At 39.4% G+C, this 18,240-nt stretch overlaps 1 protein-coding gene across 1 annotated transcript in view; it reads left to right on the forward strand.

Annotated features, from left to right (window-relative positions):
- The window catches only part of DTNBP1 (dystrobrevin binding protein 1), a 118,329-nt gene that overhangs the window by 46,161 nt on the left and 53,928 nt on the right, over nt 1–18,240 (forward strand). Inside the window, exon 7 of the mRNA XM_014849534.3 lies at nt 13,893–13,915. Coding sequence (XP_014705020.2) covers nt 13,893–13,915 — 23 coding nt within the window. The remainder of the gene's footprint in view (nt 1–13,892; nt 13,916–18,240) is intronic.

Raw genomic sequence — 18,240 nt, forward strand, 5'->3', positions numbered from 1 at the left:
TTTCACAACTTACAGAACTAATTACATGTTAAAATTCTGTGACTTGGTATTCTATATAACACCATTTGAGAAATTTCCAAATAGAAATCAAACTTTCTATTATCTGATCCACAAAGGAAGAGTGCCTTAAAATAAACCTCCTTCCTTTTTAACAAGATGCCCTACAAACTAAACTAATGATTTTCCTTTTCTTGCTTTAAAGAAGATAATGTGTGATGCAGAAGGTTGGCTATTTGATATGTGTGTTTGTGTTTACAATGTCTGCATGCTCTGTAGCTTTCTGGAAAATCTGGGGCAGACAACTGGATGGGGATGGAGAGAGTGGGGGAACGGTTTCTCACACACCTCCGGTGCTGATGGTCTCTGCAATAGGCTCCCGTGCGTTTTCTCATGCATCTCCCATCAGAGCCTGTGGAGTGGGCAGGGTAGCAATTATTGAAGTTGAGGGGGAAATGAGTTACATGAAATCATCAGGCTGCTTAGGGGCCAGCATCCAAGCCTGTCTCCAGACGCTCTAAACTTGTCTTCTTTTTTTTCACTTTTCAATTGGAACAAACTGAATCAGTCCCAGATGTTGATATCAGCGCATCTGTAGTTGAGAATGGAGATAGTGATATTTTGTCAAACATTTGGTGGGCATGCCCAGCACAAAGAATAGATTCCTGCCCTTACAAAAGGAGGGGTAGGACCCATTTCCAGCAGTAATCGTGGCTTACCATGGCAGTTATTCTCGCAGTGGCAGAGGGAAACATCTAGCTTCAGAACGCTCCCAAGGAAGATTCTGAAAGCTCTTATCTACCCTCAGCAAACATTTGAATAGACGTTTTAACCCCATTATTCCTACAGTGAAGGACATCCTTCTTCAGCTGGTTATCTGATGAAAGTGACATATAGGAACTTAGAGTTGTAGGGGAAAATATCTATAAACAGCTTTTCTCATAGATCTTCTGCATATAAAGTGATACTACTATTACTGATACCTTTTATGGACAGAAATGACACTGCCTTGACAGACAGTCAAACTGTGTAGTGGATAGAATATGGGTGTAGGCGGAGACAAGTGCAGACACCAGTGGCTAAGTTGTCAGATCATTCAGAAGACGAGTTGGCTATACAAGTCTAACTCATGCATCCCTTTCAGAGGCTTCCATAACCAATAGGAAATGTCTTTTCCCTCAAGTAAGAAGAGTTAATGTTTAGTATATGAACCAAAATAAGGAACCTAGAACAATTTACATGAGTTTGTCTAGGTAGCAGTCGGAAAAATTGACTTAGTATTTGGGAGTCAGCTTACATTTTTAGTTGCAGGTTATGGGGGGAAATAGGTGATAAATGTGTAAGAAAAAAAGGATAATTTCAGATAATTATATAGGCTCTGAAGAAAATTAATCCAGACAATGTTCTAGTGGTCAAGTGGGGGAGGGCTGCCTCGGCTAGAGTGAGCAGGGAAGGGCCTGCGGAGAAGACAGTGAGAACTAAGACCTGGGTAAGGAGACAGCCATGTTAGGATCTCGGATTATACCGTTCAAGCAGAAGGAACAACAGGTGCAAAGGCCCTGAGTTGTAAACGATGGATAGGTTTGGGAGGTTGAAGCAGCAGAGCTACAAAGACATGTAGAATCTCAACCTCCTAAATTTTTAATCTTTCCGGTCCCGCCATAATATTCCTTGGAACACTTATTGAAATCCTCTCACAATAATTAGTTATATTATACTTAAAATAAGAGATAAGTGTGTAATTTAATTAAAATATTTCTTATTTCCAAACTTCTGGATCCTTTATTTTCCCCTTCAGTATGTAGCATGCTGTCAGAATTTCTCTGAAAATAGCTACATCTTGAAGAACAGTGTGACTTTAGTAATTCTACTTAATTATAAATGACTCATAATTTTAACAGTCTTCTGTTGGCCTTGAAATTGGCTTAGGGACATACTAAACTCTAGAAACATTTTCACTGATTCATTTAGACTTTAAAACTTAAATCTTATCTCTTAGAAACCCTCTCCTGTAGGTGGGGGTCACTGCTTCTCTTGAGATTTAGTGCTCATGCACATTTTGAGAAAGTCTTTATTCCTTTTGCTCTATTTATTACAGCTAATTCTAGGGAGCTATACTCTTTTGGTTTGTGTTTGGTTTTGTTTTGTTTTTTAGTAATGTGGACCATAAACTAAGTTTAGAAAATCTTTAAAGTGAAGCATAACAGATTTATTTGAGATGTTGGCATATCTTTAATAGTATTTGACCAGTTGATGGTCCAGAGAATAACCTGCCAAACTCCTGAGCTTTAAGAAGTGACTGTCCAGAGTAACCTCGACAGGTAGTGGGCCAAAGGTCTGACCTGTACTTCCAAGTCAGAAAGTTGGGGATGGTGATGGCCAAGGGGCTTGGCAGGAGTGTGGCACACAGGCCGGGCATTGCTGAGAATAGAACAGAAGAAATAAGTGGCATTCTCCAGGGTAAAGATGGTTCTGGAACCAAAAGAGGAGATCCACAGCTCCTCATCCAAGGGAGATAAGCAGAAAGGCAATAACTCGCGAGGTTCTGCGGTGGAGGTCGGTCTGGATGGTGAATGGAAAGTGGGTCAGGAAGACTTTCCCTCAGGCAATGCTTTCAGAAAAAGGAGAGTGGACTTCTGTCTCTGCCCAAGATGGAGTAACAGGGACCAGGTTTACTCTCCCAACTGATACATCCAAAAACCAGACAAAGTAAATAATGCTTTTTTAGACTTTGGACTTGGGGCAAAGAGGAGTAGTGGTCTTTATAGCCAGGAAACAAGTGAGGCGATCCCTCTGATTGCCCCACATCCTGCAGTGATAAAGTTCCAGGCTACAGTGTAGGCAGGAGGAACCCAGGAAGAGCCTGGCAGACTCTGAATTGAAGAGACAGCTGAGAGTCTGGGAAGACCAAGGCAGTTAGAGTTTACAGGACACAGTACCAGAGAGGAGAGAGCTGCACAGAGAGAATCATGGAAATCTGCAGAGGTTCCCCTGGAATATCCAGCAGTGTACTGAGAATGCATGTGAAGAAACTACCTGAAGCGGAGGGAAAAGAACATCCAAAGGATTCATTAACAGGGCCTGGTGTCTACACAGTGCCTATTCCTAATAGCTAGACTGGAAAAACTTATAATTCAAGGGAAAGAGCACTCAGGAAGGTCTTCCCTCAGTAGGGAGTGTAATCAGCCCTTGACTGAGCCCTGCTCCAGACCTGCTTAACAAATCAGAAAAGCAAGCACCAAAGAATCAAATTGTTTCCAGGTAAATTAACTGTATCCCAAAACAAAGCTTGAGAATATTTGTGCAAATACAAAAATATCTAGCACCCAACAAGGTAAATCACAGTGTCTGGCATCTAATCAAAGATTACTAGGCAAACACAAAGAGATAACCAGTCAATCAAAACCAATTAAGAACTGACACAGATGTTAGAATTAGTGGACAAGGACATTAAAACCAGTTACTGTCACTATTCTGTAAGTTCAAAAGATTAAGTAGAGACATGGAAGATATAAAAAAGGCCCAAACTTCTATCTCCTCCATTTTCTTCTTTTTTTCTTCCCTCTCTGTTAGATGCTAGATTTTAGACAGTTCCCAGGTGGTTAATTGATTGTAAATTATTATATTGATTACAATATAGTAATCACAACCTGCTAGGCCAGGGACCTCTAGATAAGAGACTATGAATTTGTTGGTTTCATGAATGTGTAGTCACATCTTACATTTTATTTCAAAATGAGACGTAAGCTTATGAGTTGGCCAGGAATTGAACTTAACAAAATTCTTGTTCTAAAGTGTCTGTTAGAGAATAAATCTTGCAGTTTCAGACTTTATATGTAGTCACGAGAACAAACGTAGCTAGAATATTTAACAGGTTATTAGACCCACAGGTTGACAGTAAATATAGTTTAGGACTGATATTTAAATTCTTCAAGCTTTATTTTGAACAATGACTATCTGTTTACCATCAATATTAAAAAGCTCATGTCCTGACTTAATTCTTTAAAAATAATAAATGTTTGTCTAATTGGTTTACAGTACTCTTTTCCTGAACTTTTTCTCCCAGTTGTGTAAATGCTATTCTGTATATTGGGGTTCATAAAGGTTTTTGTTTTTTACAGAGACAATAGAAACCTAAAGTATATATTTGCAGTTGAGAGTAGTCACGATTAGAGGTATAGCAATCTTGAGGAAGGTTTATTGAAATTCAGCAAAACAGGGGCCGGCCCAGTGTTGTAGTGGTTAAGTTCACATGCTCCACTTCCGTGGCCTGGGGTTTGTGAGTTTGGATTCCGGGCATGGACCTACACACTGCTCATGAAGCCATGCTGCAGCGGCATCCCACATAAAATAGAGGAAGATTAGCATGGATGTTGGCTCTGGGACAATCTTCCTCAAGCAAAAAGAGGAAGACTGGCAACAGGTGTTACCTCAGGGCCAATCTTCCTCACCAAAAAAGAAAGAAAGAAATTCAGCAGAACATAATTATGATTATCCTAGGTTTTTAAAAAAGGTAATCCTTTTTCTGCAGATAGATTAGTTATAGCTTGTGTGTTATAATTTATAAGTCTGGAATAACTTTCAATGTTTAAGAATCAGTCTATTAAATTTGCACTAATATTTTACATCTTACATGACCCAGTACCATTTTGGAGTTAATGTTTTCTCATCAGTTACTGTTTTTTTCAGAGGTGCTTTCAAAAATATTAAATCTATCAGTCATTTTAGTCTTCAGGTGAGCATGGTATAATCCTTTGCGTTTCTCACTTTTCTGGTATTCTTGGAGGCTTCTAGAGATGGGATAGGCAGAGACATACTTAGCAGGCTGCCCTACCTGCTCTGAAGTTGGTGGCAGGGAAAAACTATGGCAAAGGCCACAGTAGGATGGAGCGCTCCTCTGCTGCCGCCCTTCCTCCTGCCCTTCCGGCCGTGCGCCAGCGTGGTTACGTTGGCCCAGTTTTTCTGTGGCTGATAAACAGGTCTCTTTTGTTGCCTGCCTTCTGCCATTTCTCATCTTTAGTTCTGGCTCAGAAAGTTGGCACTGTAATTGTTTCAAAGGGCATGCACTGGTTTGCTACTGGAGACGTTGGACACTGGGTTTCAAAGAGGGACATTTTTGCCCCAAGTGTGCAACATTTTCCTTTCTCTCTGAATGTTTCATGTCATGTTTTGTTATGACCAATTTTTATTCTTGCACTGATATCACAGTGCATTGTTGTCGTATAAAATACCATTACTTCTTTGAAGAAGAGAAAATAGAACTTGATACATAGCTCTCAAGGATTAATTCACTTAGATTTGAGAATTATCTGTCGATATCAGTATTCTGTGCTTTTACATGGATTAAAACAAGTTGAAAAGTATCCATTAAAATTATAAAGTAAGCATTGGACTGATTTGAGGAAAGTTAAAACACTATTTTACCTCATAAGCGAATTTTTTAAAGATTTATTAATTAAAATGAACGGAAAAGATGCATGGCACACTAAAGTTACAATATTGCTAATAGAGAAAGATTGTATAAGGTTGCATAACACTGAAACATTGATAAAGACCAAATCCACGATGTACTTTAAATATTTAATCTATGTATTTCTTCTTAGCTTTTTAGCTAATGGGCTTTTAAGCCCATTGACAAATCAGTCCTTGTTTACTTGACCTCTTGAAACTGTCCCCTCTTGCCTTCCGTAGCACTGGTATCCTGAATTTTCTTCTCTACCTTAGGTTGGTTTTTAGTTTCCGTTGTAGACGCTTTAATGTTGTTATTCTCTTGGATTCTGTTTGGTTAGTGCCCTCTCGCATTCTACATACCCTCCCTAGGTAAGCTCTTCCATATCTTTGGCTCATTTACCACCCATAGAGTGATCATTATCAAATCACTGTCTGCAATTTGGGTGTCTCTTTTTACCATCAGAACCAGTTGCCGTCTGGACATCTCTACTTGGATATCTCAACAGACATCTCAAGAGCAACATGCCCCAAATTATCTTCCACGGCAAGACCTGACCTCTTCCTGTCTCAGTAAGGCAGTACCATCTACAAGTTTGCCCAGTCTACAAACATGGGAGTCATAATCTTTTTCTTTCTCTCCTACCATCTCACTCAATTCCCAGTCCAGCCCAACATTTCTCAAATCTGTTCTTGCCTTTACTGGTCCTTTCCTAGGTTTAAGCTCACATTTTTGTAGCCTGAGTTACAACAATAGCCTCCTAATTAGTCTTCTTGTCTATACTCTTGTCCTCAGTCCATTTATGTTACTGAGTGTTCATTTTTTCCTAAAATGCAGATATAATTAAGGCTTATCATCTTCAAGGTAATTAAGTTGTGATGATGATGTGAATTAAATAACAGTAGCATTTACTGAGCACTTAGTATGTCCCAGGCACTGTGCTTAAAGACCTGAGTCTAAATTAATTCATAGAGTTCTCACAATGACCATTTGAGTAGGTGTACTGTCCTCTTTACCAAAAAGAAAAAGGCAACTAGAGGTGATTAAATAATTTACCAGGAGTTGCAGAGCCAGGAAGTGGCAGAGCTACACCAGATCCATGTTTTCCTAACTTAAAAGTCTGTTGAGGGGCTGGCCCCGTGGCTGAGTGGTTAAGTTCGCGTGCTTTGCTGCAGTGGCCCAGGGTTTCACCGGGCCACATTGGGGCAACGTCCCACATGCCACAACTGGAAGGACCCACAACTAAAATATACAACTATGTACCAGGGGGCTTTGGGGAGAAAAGGGAAAAATAAAATCTTTAAAAAAAAAAAAAAAGTCTGTGGATATGCTTTGTATTCTGTTGTCTCCGCACAAAGCTCTCCACACTCTGGGTTTGGATGCTGTGGAGTATGAAAAGGGTCTGGCTTCTCACAGTGTGTTGACCACTTCACCTCTTGTGATGGCTAATTTTAAGAATGGATAAGCAAGGTTTTTAGTAGTGGTGCCACTGGATCAGGAATACGTTTGGATGTGGGATGCATAATTTTTCCTTTAATCCACCTTCCGCCCTATCAACCATAAACTCACCATGCCTGTAAGAACATATAATTTCAGGTGGTGCGGCATGACTGGAATGGTGAGAAACGACAGAACACTGATTTGGTAATAATAAGTGATAGGGTAGTTCTTTTTTTAGAAAAAAAAAATTAAAAATTTGAATTAAAAAATCAGTAACATAAAGGAATTAGAATTCTTTTAATAATTTTATAATAAACAAATTTAACCAATCACTTGCCATGGGCTAGTTACTGAACACTTTTCAGTACATCAGTGAGAATAAAGGTGTTTAACAGACTTGGTTTTGAAAATCACAAGATGTCTTCAAGTGCATGTTGGGGTTTTCACTTTAAGTTACGTCAGTGATGATGGCTTTCAACTTCAGTTTCAACAGTTTCCTTAAAAGAATGTACTTTCACAGCTGGATGGACCCAGATGTTGCCCACAAATTTGGGGGTAGCTCCGAGTTTCATATCCATGACTTTGGTTTCCAATAGACTTGCTGGTCTACTTAGATAACTTTCTGGTGGGGCTCAGATATCTCAGGTGGGCCACAACCTGCCTTCAGTAGGCTGTGTTTGGTCCTTGAGCTGCATTCTGGATGCTAAAGATGGCACAGACTGGAAGTCAGAGAGGTGCAGGCTTTATTCCCCATCCTGTCATTTCTTAGCTGTGTGGCCTTTCATCCTCAAGTCCCATTTTTCTCATGTATTAAATGAGGGTGATGGTACCTACGATAGGGCATTGTGGATTATAAGGGATAATGGATGTAAGATGCCTTGTCTAATGTGTGGTATACGGTAAGAATTCAATAAATATTCTTTACATATGTCCCATCCTTCTTTATCCTACTTGCCTTAACCTCCCTCCCCCCCCATCCAAATAGATTTTCATGGAAATCAGGTTTAGGAAAGTAGTCTTCTTGCAAGTTTGGGGGGCATTTAATCCATACATAATTTAGTGCTGCCACTAACAGACCCATTTCCTAGAGCTTCATTATCTTTTGGGGGGGCCGTTTTTTAAACTCCAAATCTTCTTTGTTACCGTATCACTCAGATTCTTTTCAGCTTTAAATGCCAAGATTCTAGGATTCTTTCATCTTATTGCTTTCTAAGCTGTTTGCCCAAAGAAGATAAATATATGAAACTGTATTTTATACACACACACACACACACACACTCTCTTTCTCTCTATTATTATATTAATAGCATGAAAAATATGGATTTAATGCAGTTTTTATGATGAACTAGCAGCTTTTCAAGAGGTTTTGTTTTACAGATAATGTTAAAAATACCTTGTTCTTGAACATATCCCCTGGGCAGGATCTGTGTAAGGAATAAATGACATCAGATGCTTCTAAGATACAGACAGTTTTTAGGGAATTTACCTCAAGCTGGAAGGCCAACTTTCTCCCTCCAAATTCCTCTCCCACCTCCATCCTCCTCCTACCCTCAACCACAAACCTGCCAGGCCTGTAAGGATACACATTTTCCTGGCTGTAGAGTGCTGGGAGAAACAGCAGACTTGGTAATAATGAGTGGTAGGTGGTCCTTTTTGAAAGAGGTCCTATGAGATCTTCCCTATGAACAGGTCATCACGGTGATAGAGGTTGTCCATCAGCCATAACGAAGGGATGCTCTTCACATGTGTCCTGTACAAAAAGTATTACCAGTCATATATAAAAAAATTTTCCCCTAAACATTTTCAAGTGTGAAGAAAAATGTTAGAGTCGATTTTGCAGTTGGCATTTTGGACGTGGTGTTTTGCCGGATAGAATCTTCCATTGTATTAGCTTTTTATGACGGCTTTGTCCTAGGGAAGCAGTTTAGTATTGAGAGAAAGCGTGCTTCCATCTGTGAGGTGATTGGGTTTATGGAGATATTTTTCCAGGGGCTCCAGTCTATTAAGTTTGCATCTGTGAGTCTCATTTAGTTGATTTCTGTGCATATACAGATTTAATGTACTTCTTGCAACATTCCATAGATTGATTTATTAATGTGGTGCTTTTTCTGTTTTTATTCTGCCCTCATAACTCAACCCCTGTAGGGAAAATGATTAAATAGCAGTTTCACCCTTTGGAAATATTATTAGATCTTGAGTCTGATGTTATTTGTTGAATGTTTTAGTTTCAGGGTTCGTTATGCTAAATTTTGTAAAAGCATTTGCTGAATTGAGTAAATTTTAAAATATGGTAAAAATCTAAAGGAAAGCATTTCAATTCTTTTTACTTATTTGCTCTTCTGAGAATACTATTAAACTGTGGAAATAAGAGACTCAAATTTTTGAAAATGCAAGTAGAAAACAAGTTATCAAGTGAGATACTATGTGACCAAACTTTTTATAAAGAATAAAATACTCTATAGTTACAGCGAGGACTTCTTTGAAGAAGCAGATGTTCTTTGTCCTTCTGCAGCCCAGAAACTTGTTCATCATGGTTTGCTGAGGGTCTGCTGGGTCTGACTCTCTGCGTATGTGTGATCAGCGGAGTGAGACGCGATGTCTGTGCTTCAGGAGCTCTGCTGTGTAATGGTGGAGATGGTACCTGTACAGAAATAGCTGCACTAGAGGCAGTGCCTGAGGTGTTGGAACTCTGATGGAGTTAGTGCTCTAGGAGTTTAGATAAGGGGAGGTCACCAATTGGGTGTCCAAGACGTCTTCCTGGAGAGGATGAACTTGAAGACTGTTTTACACTGATTAAGGTCATTATCATTTCTAATAGAGTCTGGAGAGTGACCAGAACTTAAGACTCCTCCTTGCGTATGCTTTTTCATTTAGTTAACTGAGAGCATGACATAAACAAGAGCAAAGTATCTGCCGTGTTCTCAATAAATGTTACCTGTCATCATCGGTTATACTTTCCTTCAAAACTCACTTCAATCCTTGCTCCTCCAGGAAGCCTTTTCTATCAAACCAAAATGTATGAGTTGTTCCTCGTCTTTATTCCTAGAGAACCCTCAGCAAGTCATTACCAGAGCACTAACCTGTGACATTGGTTTCTGATTGTTGCGTTACTTCTCTTTCTTTCTCACTAAAGTTCTTTAAGGTTATGGAACACGTATATCCTAAATCTAGCATTATTTCTACTGCTATTCCTAACATTATTCTGTGTCTAAGGCTCAATAAATTTTTCTGAATGAATGACTGAACTCAACAAAGATTGTAAGTATAAGAAAGTATAAGAAAATGGATGGGGCTAGCCTGGTGGTGTGGCAGTTAAGTTCACATGCTCCACTTCGGTGGCCCAGGGTTTGCCAGTTTGGATCCCAGGCGCAGACCTACACACCACTCATTGAGCCATGCTGTGGTGGCATCCCACATAGAAGAACTAGAAGGACATACAACTATGCACTGGGACTTTGGGGAGGAAGAAAAAAAAAGAGGAAAATTGCCAACAGATATTATCTCAGAGCCAATCCTCGCCAAAAAGCATACCTAAAAAAAATAAAATAAAATGGATATTTATACAAGGTTAGTGGCAGTGATGATGGAGAGAAATGGATGAATTCAGGATATGACAGGATTTATTGACGGATCGAATGTGGAGAATGAGGGAGATGGATAAACCAAAGCCTGAGGAACTTGCTAATGCCATTACTTGAGATAAGGGAGGCTGGAGGAAGAGTAGGCTCTGTTTTGCAAGGGTTGTTAAGAAGCCTCCTCCACTTTTGAGTAGAGCTAGCAAATAGGCAGTTGCATGTGAGTCTGGAGCTCAAAGAAGAGATCAAGACAGGAGATACAAATCAGGAGGTCAGTACCACATAGATGGTATTTAAGGCTACATAGCTGGATGAAATTGCCTTGTGAAAGAATTTAAGTTAAAGAGAGAAGAGAGCCCAGAACCAAGCTAGCAGTGCTTCAGCATTTAGTGGTCTGGAAGGGGTGGAGAAGCTAGAAAAAGAAACTGAGGAACTAGGAGAAAAACTCGAGGAAACTTGCTCAAGGAAATCTCCAGTTGGGTCAAATGCTGCTGAGATGTTCCAATGAAAAGAGAGACATGATCATTGCATTTGGCCACACGATGAGCGTTGGTGCCCTTGACTGTGCAGTGGTGGGGTCTGGAAGACAAACTGGAATCGGTTCTAGACTGAATGGGAAGTGAGGGAGCAGAGATCTGTAGGGGCTGAATCCTTGAGAAGGCTACAGGGGATGCGAATCATGAGCAGCCTTAGGTTTCCAGCCTTCCAGATGATTTCATCAAGTCCCAAACTCAGCTCATGCACTGCCCTCCAAAATCTGTTCCTCTTCCTAAGTGTTCTGTTATTAATGAATTCACCTTCCTTCCACTAATCCAGCTAGAACCCTCATGGCTAACGTGCTCGTCTCCTTCCTCTGCTTCTCCCCATGTAGTCAGCTGCCGTGGACTGTTGCGTCCGCTCCCCGGTATCTTTCAAATTGGGCTCCTCCTTTTCGTTGGCATTGCTGCTGATGTTGCTCTTGCTAGGCACTAATTAGCTCTTCTTCAAGTTCTTCTAATGGTTTCCTAAGTGCTCCCTGCTTTTCTTCTCCCTCTTGTCAATACATCATCCATCCGTCACAGTTAGAATGTTCTTCCTAAAGCACAGCTTTGCTCATGTTATTCTCCTGCTAAAAATAAAACCAGATCCTTTTAGCCTGGCACTCAGAACCCTCTGCCGTTTGAAGCGTGTCTCCCACTACTTTCTGTTCATTCAGACTCCTGCTCTGAGGTGTTTGCTCTTTCTGAAATGTAACCTGCAGTGCTTGGCTCCGTGCCTTCAGTGTCACTGTCGCCTCTGCTTGACAGCTTTCCCTCCCTTCTCTTAGATCTTCTGTGTTTCCAAATGCTCATTACGTCTAACAAGTGCTGGAGTCCACCCTAAAATTAGGAAATTCCCAGGCTTTCAGTACTACTGCTTTACTTTATCAGTTCTTTAAAAGTTTCATAACATTGATTTTTACTTGGAACCACACTACCTCAGCCAAGCTTCTTTTTTAGGAATTGGGTACAGGAGTGGTTTACTGTCTGGAAGGAGGTTTCTTGGAAACGTTGCTAACAGTTGTGGGTCGTGACATTCTGTAAATAGAGAGCGCTCTGCCGGGCCTCTCCTCTTTCCTCTGTCGCAGCTTCCCGTTGATTCAGTGAGGCAGCCAGAAGGTTTGAGAGGTGAGCATGGTACCTCCACATGAAAGGCAGTTTTCCTCAACTGGGCAGTTACTCACTGGCAGCATAGACACTGGCTTCCTTTTTATGGTTGTTGGTATTTGAGGGTGGGGAGCAGGGGACCAACAATGTCTGTGAAATTATTACTCTGACTTTCAGCTTTTTAAAACAAGAGGTGCCTTTTAGAAATTTTGTTCACTGTTACACATTCTAACAGAAGCAAAGCAGAGGCTCTCTAAAGATTGTGATCACAGTGAAAAGAATTACTCTTTAGAATGTTTGGCTGAGTGTTCTGTCATCCTTCCACCCATCAGTGGCCTTAGGCAATCCCTGCCGTGAGGGTGTCAGTAAGAAGGAAATTGAGGGTGTCTTTTTTTTTTTTGAGGAAGATTAGCCCTGAGCTAACATCCGTGCCCATCTTCCTCTACTCTATATGTGGGATGCCTACCACAGCATGGCTTGACAAGTGGTGCCATGTCCACACCCAGGATCTGAACCGGCGAACCCCGGGCCACCAAAGCGGAACGTGCGAACCTAACCACTGCGCCACCGGGCCAGCCCCGCGGGTCTCTTTTCAAGACGTTCCCTTATGATGCACGTTGCCTTTCTGTTAGGTATTTGGGCTTTCCTCCTATTTTTGGAGCATAAAGTAGGTTTTAGGTATGTTTAACTTGTACGTAATTAATCTTTTAAGAATGAAGTTGGACTGTTGACTGAAGGGAAACAATTGCATGTTTTTTTTGAAAAGAAAGAATTGAAAGTAACATTCTTTTTCTCTGTTAATGAACTATGGTGCTAGAGCCTTATTATGAGGAGTTGGTGTTTGTAGAAAAAGAGGACTGAGATGACCATCTGATGTAAGGACCTTCACCTGGCTGTCACAAGAGTACTACCTGCCTGGCCTTCCCGTGGGCAGTGTGCCAGTCCTCCTACCAGCTGTTAATTGTAGTCAACTATTTTGGAACTTGAGGGGTATTGTAATTAGCAGTGTGGAATACTGATTTGTGAATTCAAAATATCTCTATATTTTTAGTAGAATCTAGAGTGCAAATAAAAGATAAATGTCTCCTGTTTTGAATGAGATAACAAGCCTTTACTAAATAAACCCACCTCCTCAAAATGACTTTTTATTGGTACTGATGTTGAGAAAAAAATATATAGTTACAAAATTATGAAGGAAAACCTGAGAACAACTTGGTTTGACTTCTTTGCAAAAGATGTTTTGTTTTATGATTGTTCATGTCTTTCCTCCTGCTGTACATTTCCCCAGGAAACTTTATATTCCAGCATCCTTAATTGACACTGACAAAATTACAAACCAGAGAATTTCCTGGAGGCTTGGCGCTTTTGTGTCAGGATGCTTTCCTCTTTTACTTAAAAGGGAAAATAACTGCTCCTATGCAGGATGATTTTTAATTAAAGATCTTAAAAGTCTATTATTTACCAATGGATAATTGCTACATGCTTTATAAACTCACTCTTATATATACAAGATGGTTCATAGCTGACGTTAAAATGCTCTGTCTTTTCTTATAAGTGTTTCACTGTTTCAATAGTTTAAATTTTGGCAGAATTTTTTGAGCCGTTAATAAGATAATAGCAGAAAAACAGAAAATAGTAGCTTTAGGCTAATTGTATTGTTAATTTGACTAAAGCGTAATTGATAACGTGAGCATCCAGAAATACCACTCTGAGCATTTAAGGTACATTCATTTTTATTATAATGTAAGAGCAGTTTCTATTAGGAATAGATTATTTTAAATTCATGTTTTCTTTTTTTTTCTACAGGAAGGAACTTGAAACCTTCAAAGGTAATTTTGTGTTTCGTTCTTCACTTTAAAGTAGATGAGAGGTAATTGATGTCAGATGTTCTCTCTTGATGAAAGCACTCATTCCTTTTTCTTTAAATCAGACAGTTTACATCAAAAAATAAAAGTTTGCTTAATACTGTTTTAAGTTTTATTTAATCACAAGTGGTTTTGATATTCTCTTTTAGCTATAAGACATGCACCAAGTGAGAGTTTCTGCTAATGACCATTATAAGTAATACGTTAGGACCGCATCGTGCTAACTTGGAGGCTGTTGAGAATCACACTTTAAGAAGATTCCGGTTTCTGTTGTGCAGTCTGGGCCAGATGGAGGCGTGGTGATAGGAGAGATGGCCCCGCGTTGGCTCAGTTGTCCCTTGAGCCCCCTGGGAGGGTTACAGTGCTGGGTCCCACTCGGCCACTGTTTTGTAGCTTCAGATAAATCTGTTACCTTTTTCAGGCTCAGTTTCTCCATCTATAGAATTAGAAGCTCTGATGAACTATATTCCAAGATACTAAAAGCACCTAGCATTGCTTTGTAATTTTAGGGAACTTTTGAAGGTGGAGCAGTGAAGAATAGTTCTCGGTCCTGGAGATCGTACATGGTCTTGGAGAAACACTAGTGAAAAATAGGGAAAACCACAAACTTTCCAGCAGCTCAAAGCCCTTCCAGTTTGCCATTTTTCAGTTACCCGTTAACAATTAACTAGCAAAATCACTATTCTCAGAGAGACTCATATCCATAACCAGGAAGACTTTGAATTCTTGCTTATATGTCACATATAAGGAGTTTTATGCTTGTTCTGTTTCACATTAAACTAATCTTGACTTTTAGATTTACTGAACGATTAAAGATTTTCCAGCATATCATTTGCAATTGAATTGTTTGTGTGTATGATCTGGTTGGATGTTTTAGAAAAAATTACTAACCCTCAAGATAAAAGGTATAGGGCCTTATTTTTGCTATAACTGTAATTAAACAGACTTGTTTTGGCTGGGTTTCTGTTTGACTGACTACAGTTATAGTAAATGATTCATGGCCAGTTTGTTGAGGGTTATGTCAAATGATCATGTGATATAGTTTATTATCATAGCTATCATTATTCTTAATCAATACACTATTTTTCATCAGTGGTTTAAAATAAGATGTGAAATCCTCATAAAATGTTCTTTTCCCTCTCATTCTTTTAGTTAACTAGCATCTTCTTATATAACAGGAGAAGGAAAAAAAATCAAGTTAATATTAAAAGACAGGCAGGGACACAGATTATGTAAAATGTCAACTTTATTTCCATCTCAGTACTAAGGCATTCTTTTTTTTAGTCTGAAAATGTTCACAGAAAAAGAAGAGACCAGCAATTTGCAAAAGGTTAGACATTGTTACATATTACCTGATAGAAAAATTCAATTTATGCTGAAATATCTTTTTTATACACACATCCCTAATTATGTACAACGTTCAACAGCACATCTAACCCACCAACAGGCCAATTAAAGCTCTCAAATTTGAACAAACCCTAAATTGATTACTGCATCATATCTAGTTTTTTTGGTACCGATATTCATTAATAATTCTTTCCTTTTGAGTGTTTTGCTAATATTTCAAAAGCATGAGTAGCATATAATAAAAAAAGATGTAACTGCTCTTCTATTAGTAGAGAAAAAAGAAAAAAAATTCAAACAAGATGTAACAATTTCTTATTTTTGAATGTTGCCTTCCCCTTTGTTTTTCCCTTATAGGTTGCAGAAAAACAAAAGGTGTTACTTCCTCCAATTGTTTCATTCAACTTGTAGTTGTTTTGGAAGGTTTTTTCTAAGTTGGTGAAAAACTAACTTTTGGGGACAAAAACACAAAATTACTAACCCTCAAAGTTAGTAATATATCAGCATCATCCGCTGAGTTCTGGATTCTTCTATACCTCACTGAGGTTGATGAATTAAATTCACCTTTCACTTGTCCCACATATAGCACATCTCTGCAATATTATTGGAACTAGTTATTTTTTGTTTGTTTGTTTGTTTTTTACTATTGGCAGCAGGAAAGTTTTCTGTGTTCCCCAAACACTGCGTTCCTTTCAACTTTTTAGTGATAATCACTTGAATATTAGACAATAGAAAAAGAAGGGTAGGATCTTAAGCCTTAATTTTTTATTTTCTGTGGGGACAGAATTCCATTATTGTAAGCACATGCAGAGCAAATAAGTTTTCACAGTCCTTAAAGACACGAGAAATTGGCCGTGAATAGACATGCCTGTTATTTAGGGATTTATTCACCATTTTTCCACTTGAATTTTTAAAATAGATTATCATTCCATGTATAAATCTTAAAATCATTCTTAAGGCTTTCTGAGTTTGGAAGTATTGCATTGCCGAAAAGAGTGTCGGGTAAGGAAGTCTAGGGTTGGGCCTTGTTCTTGCCTCCCTGAGACTCCTGACTTAACATGGCTTTAATATGCAGACTTGTCCTCTCGCCTTCACTGAAGGGCCTCACTAAACTAACCACCCTTCTCCACTTCCTCTCTCAAACATACCGCCTGACCCCCGCAGCATGCTGGGTGCTCCTGGCTGACAGCCTGCTCGCCAGTACATCCAAGTACTTTTGTTTTCGCCAGTTGTGTTGAATGATTACCGGGAGTGAGCTGTGTTTCCTCCTAAACTTATTCATGCTTGTTATTGTTATACATAGTTTAATTAAATATCAGATAAAATGACGAAACTTCAGTGTTAAGGAGAACTATTTGTAAGAAAACTAAGTTGACTGCTTTGGAAGACAACACAGGTAAACAGCTTTTAACAGTTGCTGCGAAAGGTATAATGAAGAATTAGAAAAGATTTGGGAAAAAAATTAGAAACATCCTCTAAGATTCTGTACACAGATTCACAAATCTTAAACTCCTGCTCTTCCTTTAAAAATAGATTGGAAATTTTATCCAGTGCAGTATGGGTGTTATGCAAGAATTTTCAGTCAGTGGATCTGATGATCAAAGAATTCCTGAATGAAATTGTGGTTGTATTTTAAAGTGTTTGTATATGTGTGTTTTAAATGGATTCCTATATTAACTGCTTTTTTAGAAGTTAAATGACCAAATGGGATCTAGTTGTAGCATGTAAAAGGACATCTATTGTGACCTTCCTAATGTAAAATTGCCCAGCCATGTCAGAGCTGTGACTGACCGGGTGACAGCATGCCAGGATTTAGGAGTTATCCCTGTCACTGTGAGGGGACCGTCAGGAGAGTACAGTGGGGAAAGGCAGCTAAGGCCAGCTTCACTTTTTTTCATCTCCTGTATGCCAGGTCAGAGAAGCAGGAGAAAGACCAAGATAGCTTAGTGACAGGTAGGCCAGAGAAGAGAAGGATTAAAGGAGAGCTGTTTATCAGTGATCTAAGCGATGCAAAGAAGTTGAGCAGAATGGGGAAATCCCTTTAGATTTGACAATGAGTAAGTAATTGATGACCGGAAAGAGCTATTTGTAAAGGGAGAATTCAGATTGCGAGTCAGAAATATATGAGAAGTTAGGAAATAAAGGTGACATGAACTCATTCTTTCATTAATGACAAGAAAGAAATGGAAAGGTAACTTGAGACAGAATCAGGGTCAGGGGAGAAGGTGAAATTGAGGATGTTAAGGAGTTGATAAGATCCTAGAGAAGGTGGAAATAAATGCTGTTCAAATCGGTTATCCTTGGAGAGGATCCAGGGACATCTCTTTCCCTGAGACCCCGGAGAAGGAAAGGATGGCTGGTAATATGGGAAAACGTTGACATGAGGGAGGGAGGAAACCATTTTCTGAGAGTCCATGTAGGGAAAGACAGTCTGAATTTGCAGGCTAGGCTCAAAAGTAGAAATAAAAGCCAAAACAAATATGCTTTAGTTAACAGAGAGTTGAGAATTGGAAGAGCATAGTGATATATCAGCAGAGCTTGGTAATCTTGGATGCTAACGAGTGCATGATTAAGATGATTGGCCCTGGAATTCAGGCTGGAAAGGAGAAGTTGATGAGATCAGTAAATTAAGCAAAATATGGGGTACTGGGGATGGTGTATACCAGAAAGGTGAAGAACACTGCAGTGGTTGGGGTGGATCTTGAGGTCAAAGAAGGAATTTCAGTTTGAGATCTTAGAGGTGGAGCAGTTCCCAGTGATGATGATGGCCAAATGTGAGTAAAAATGGAAGTGATAAAATTGAAGAGATCATCTGAATCAGAGGATTCTGAAACTGTTAGGAGGCTCACTTGTTGGATGATTCTTGGATATGGACTGTGCGTACTGCTGGCTTGGCAGCCCTTAGCATGCTATAAATCTGGATGTGATGATAGATGATAAACTTG

Source organism: Equus asinus, chromosome 8 (assembly GCF_041296235.1).
Source record: "Equus asinus isolate D_3611 breed Donkey chromosome 8, EquAss-T2T_v2, whole genome shotgun sequence".
In the NCBI taxonomy this organism is placed as follows: domain Eukaryota; kingdom Metazoa; phylum Chordata; class Mammalia; order Perissodactyla; family Equidae; genus Equus; species Equus asinus.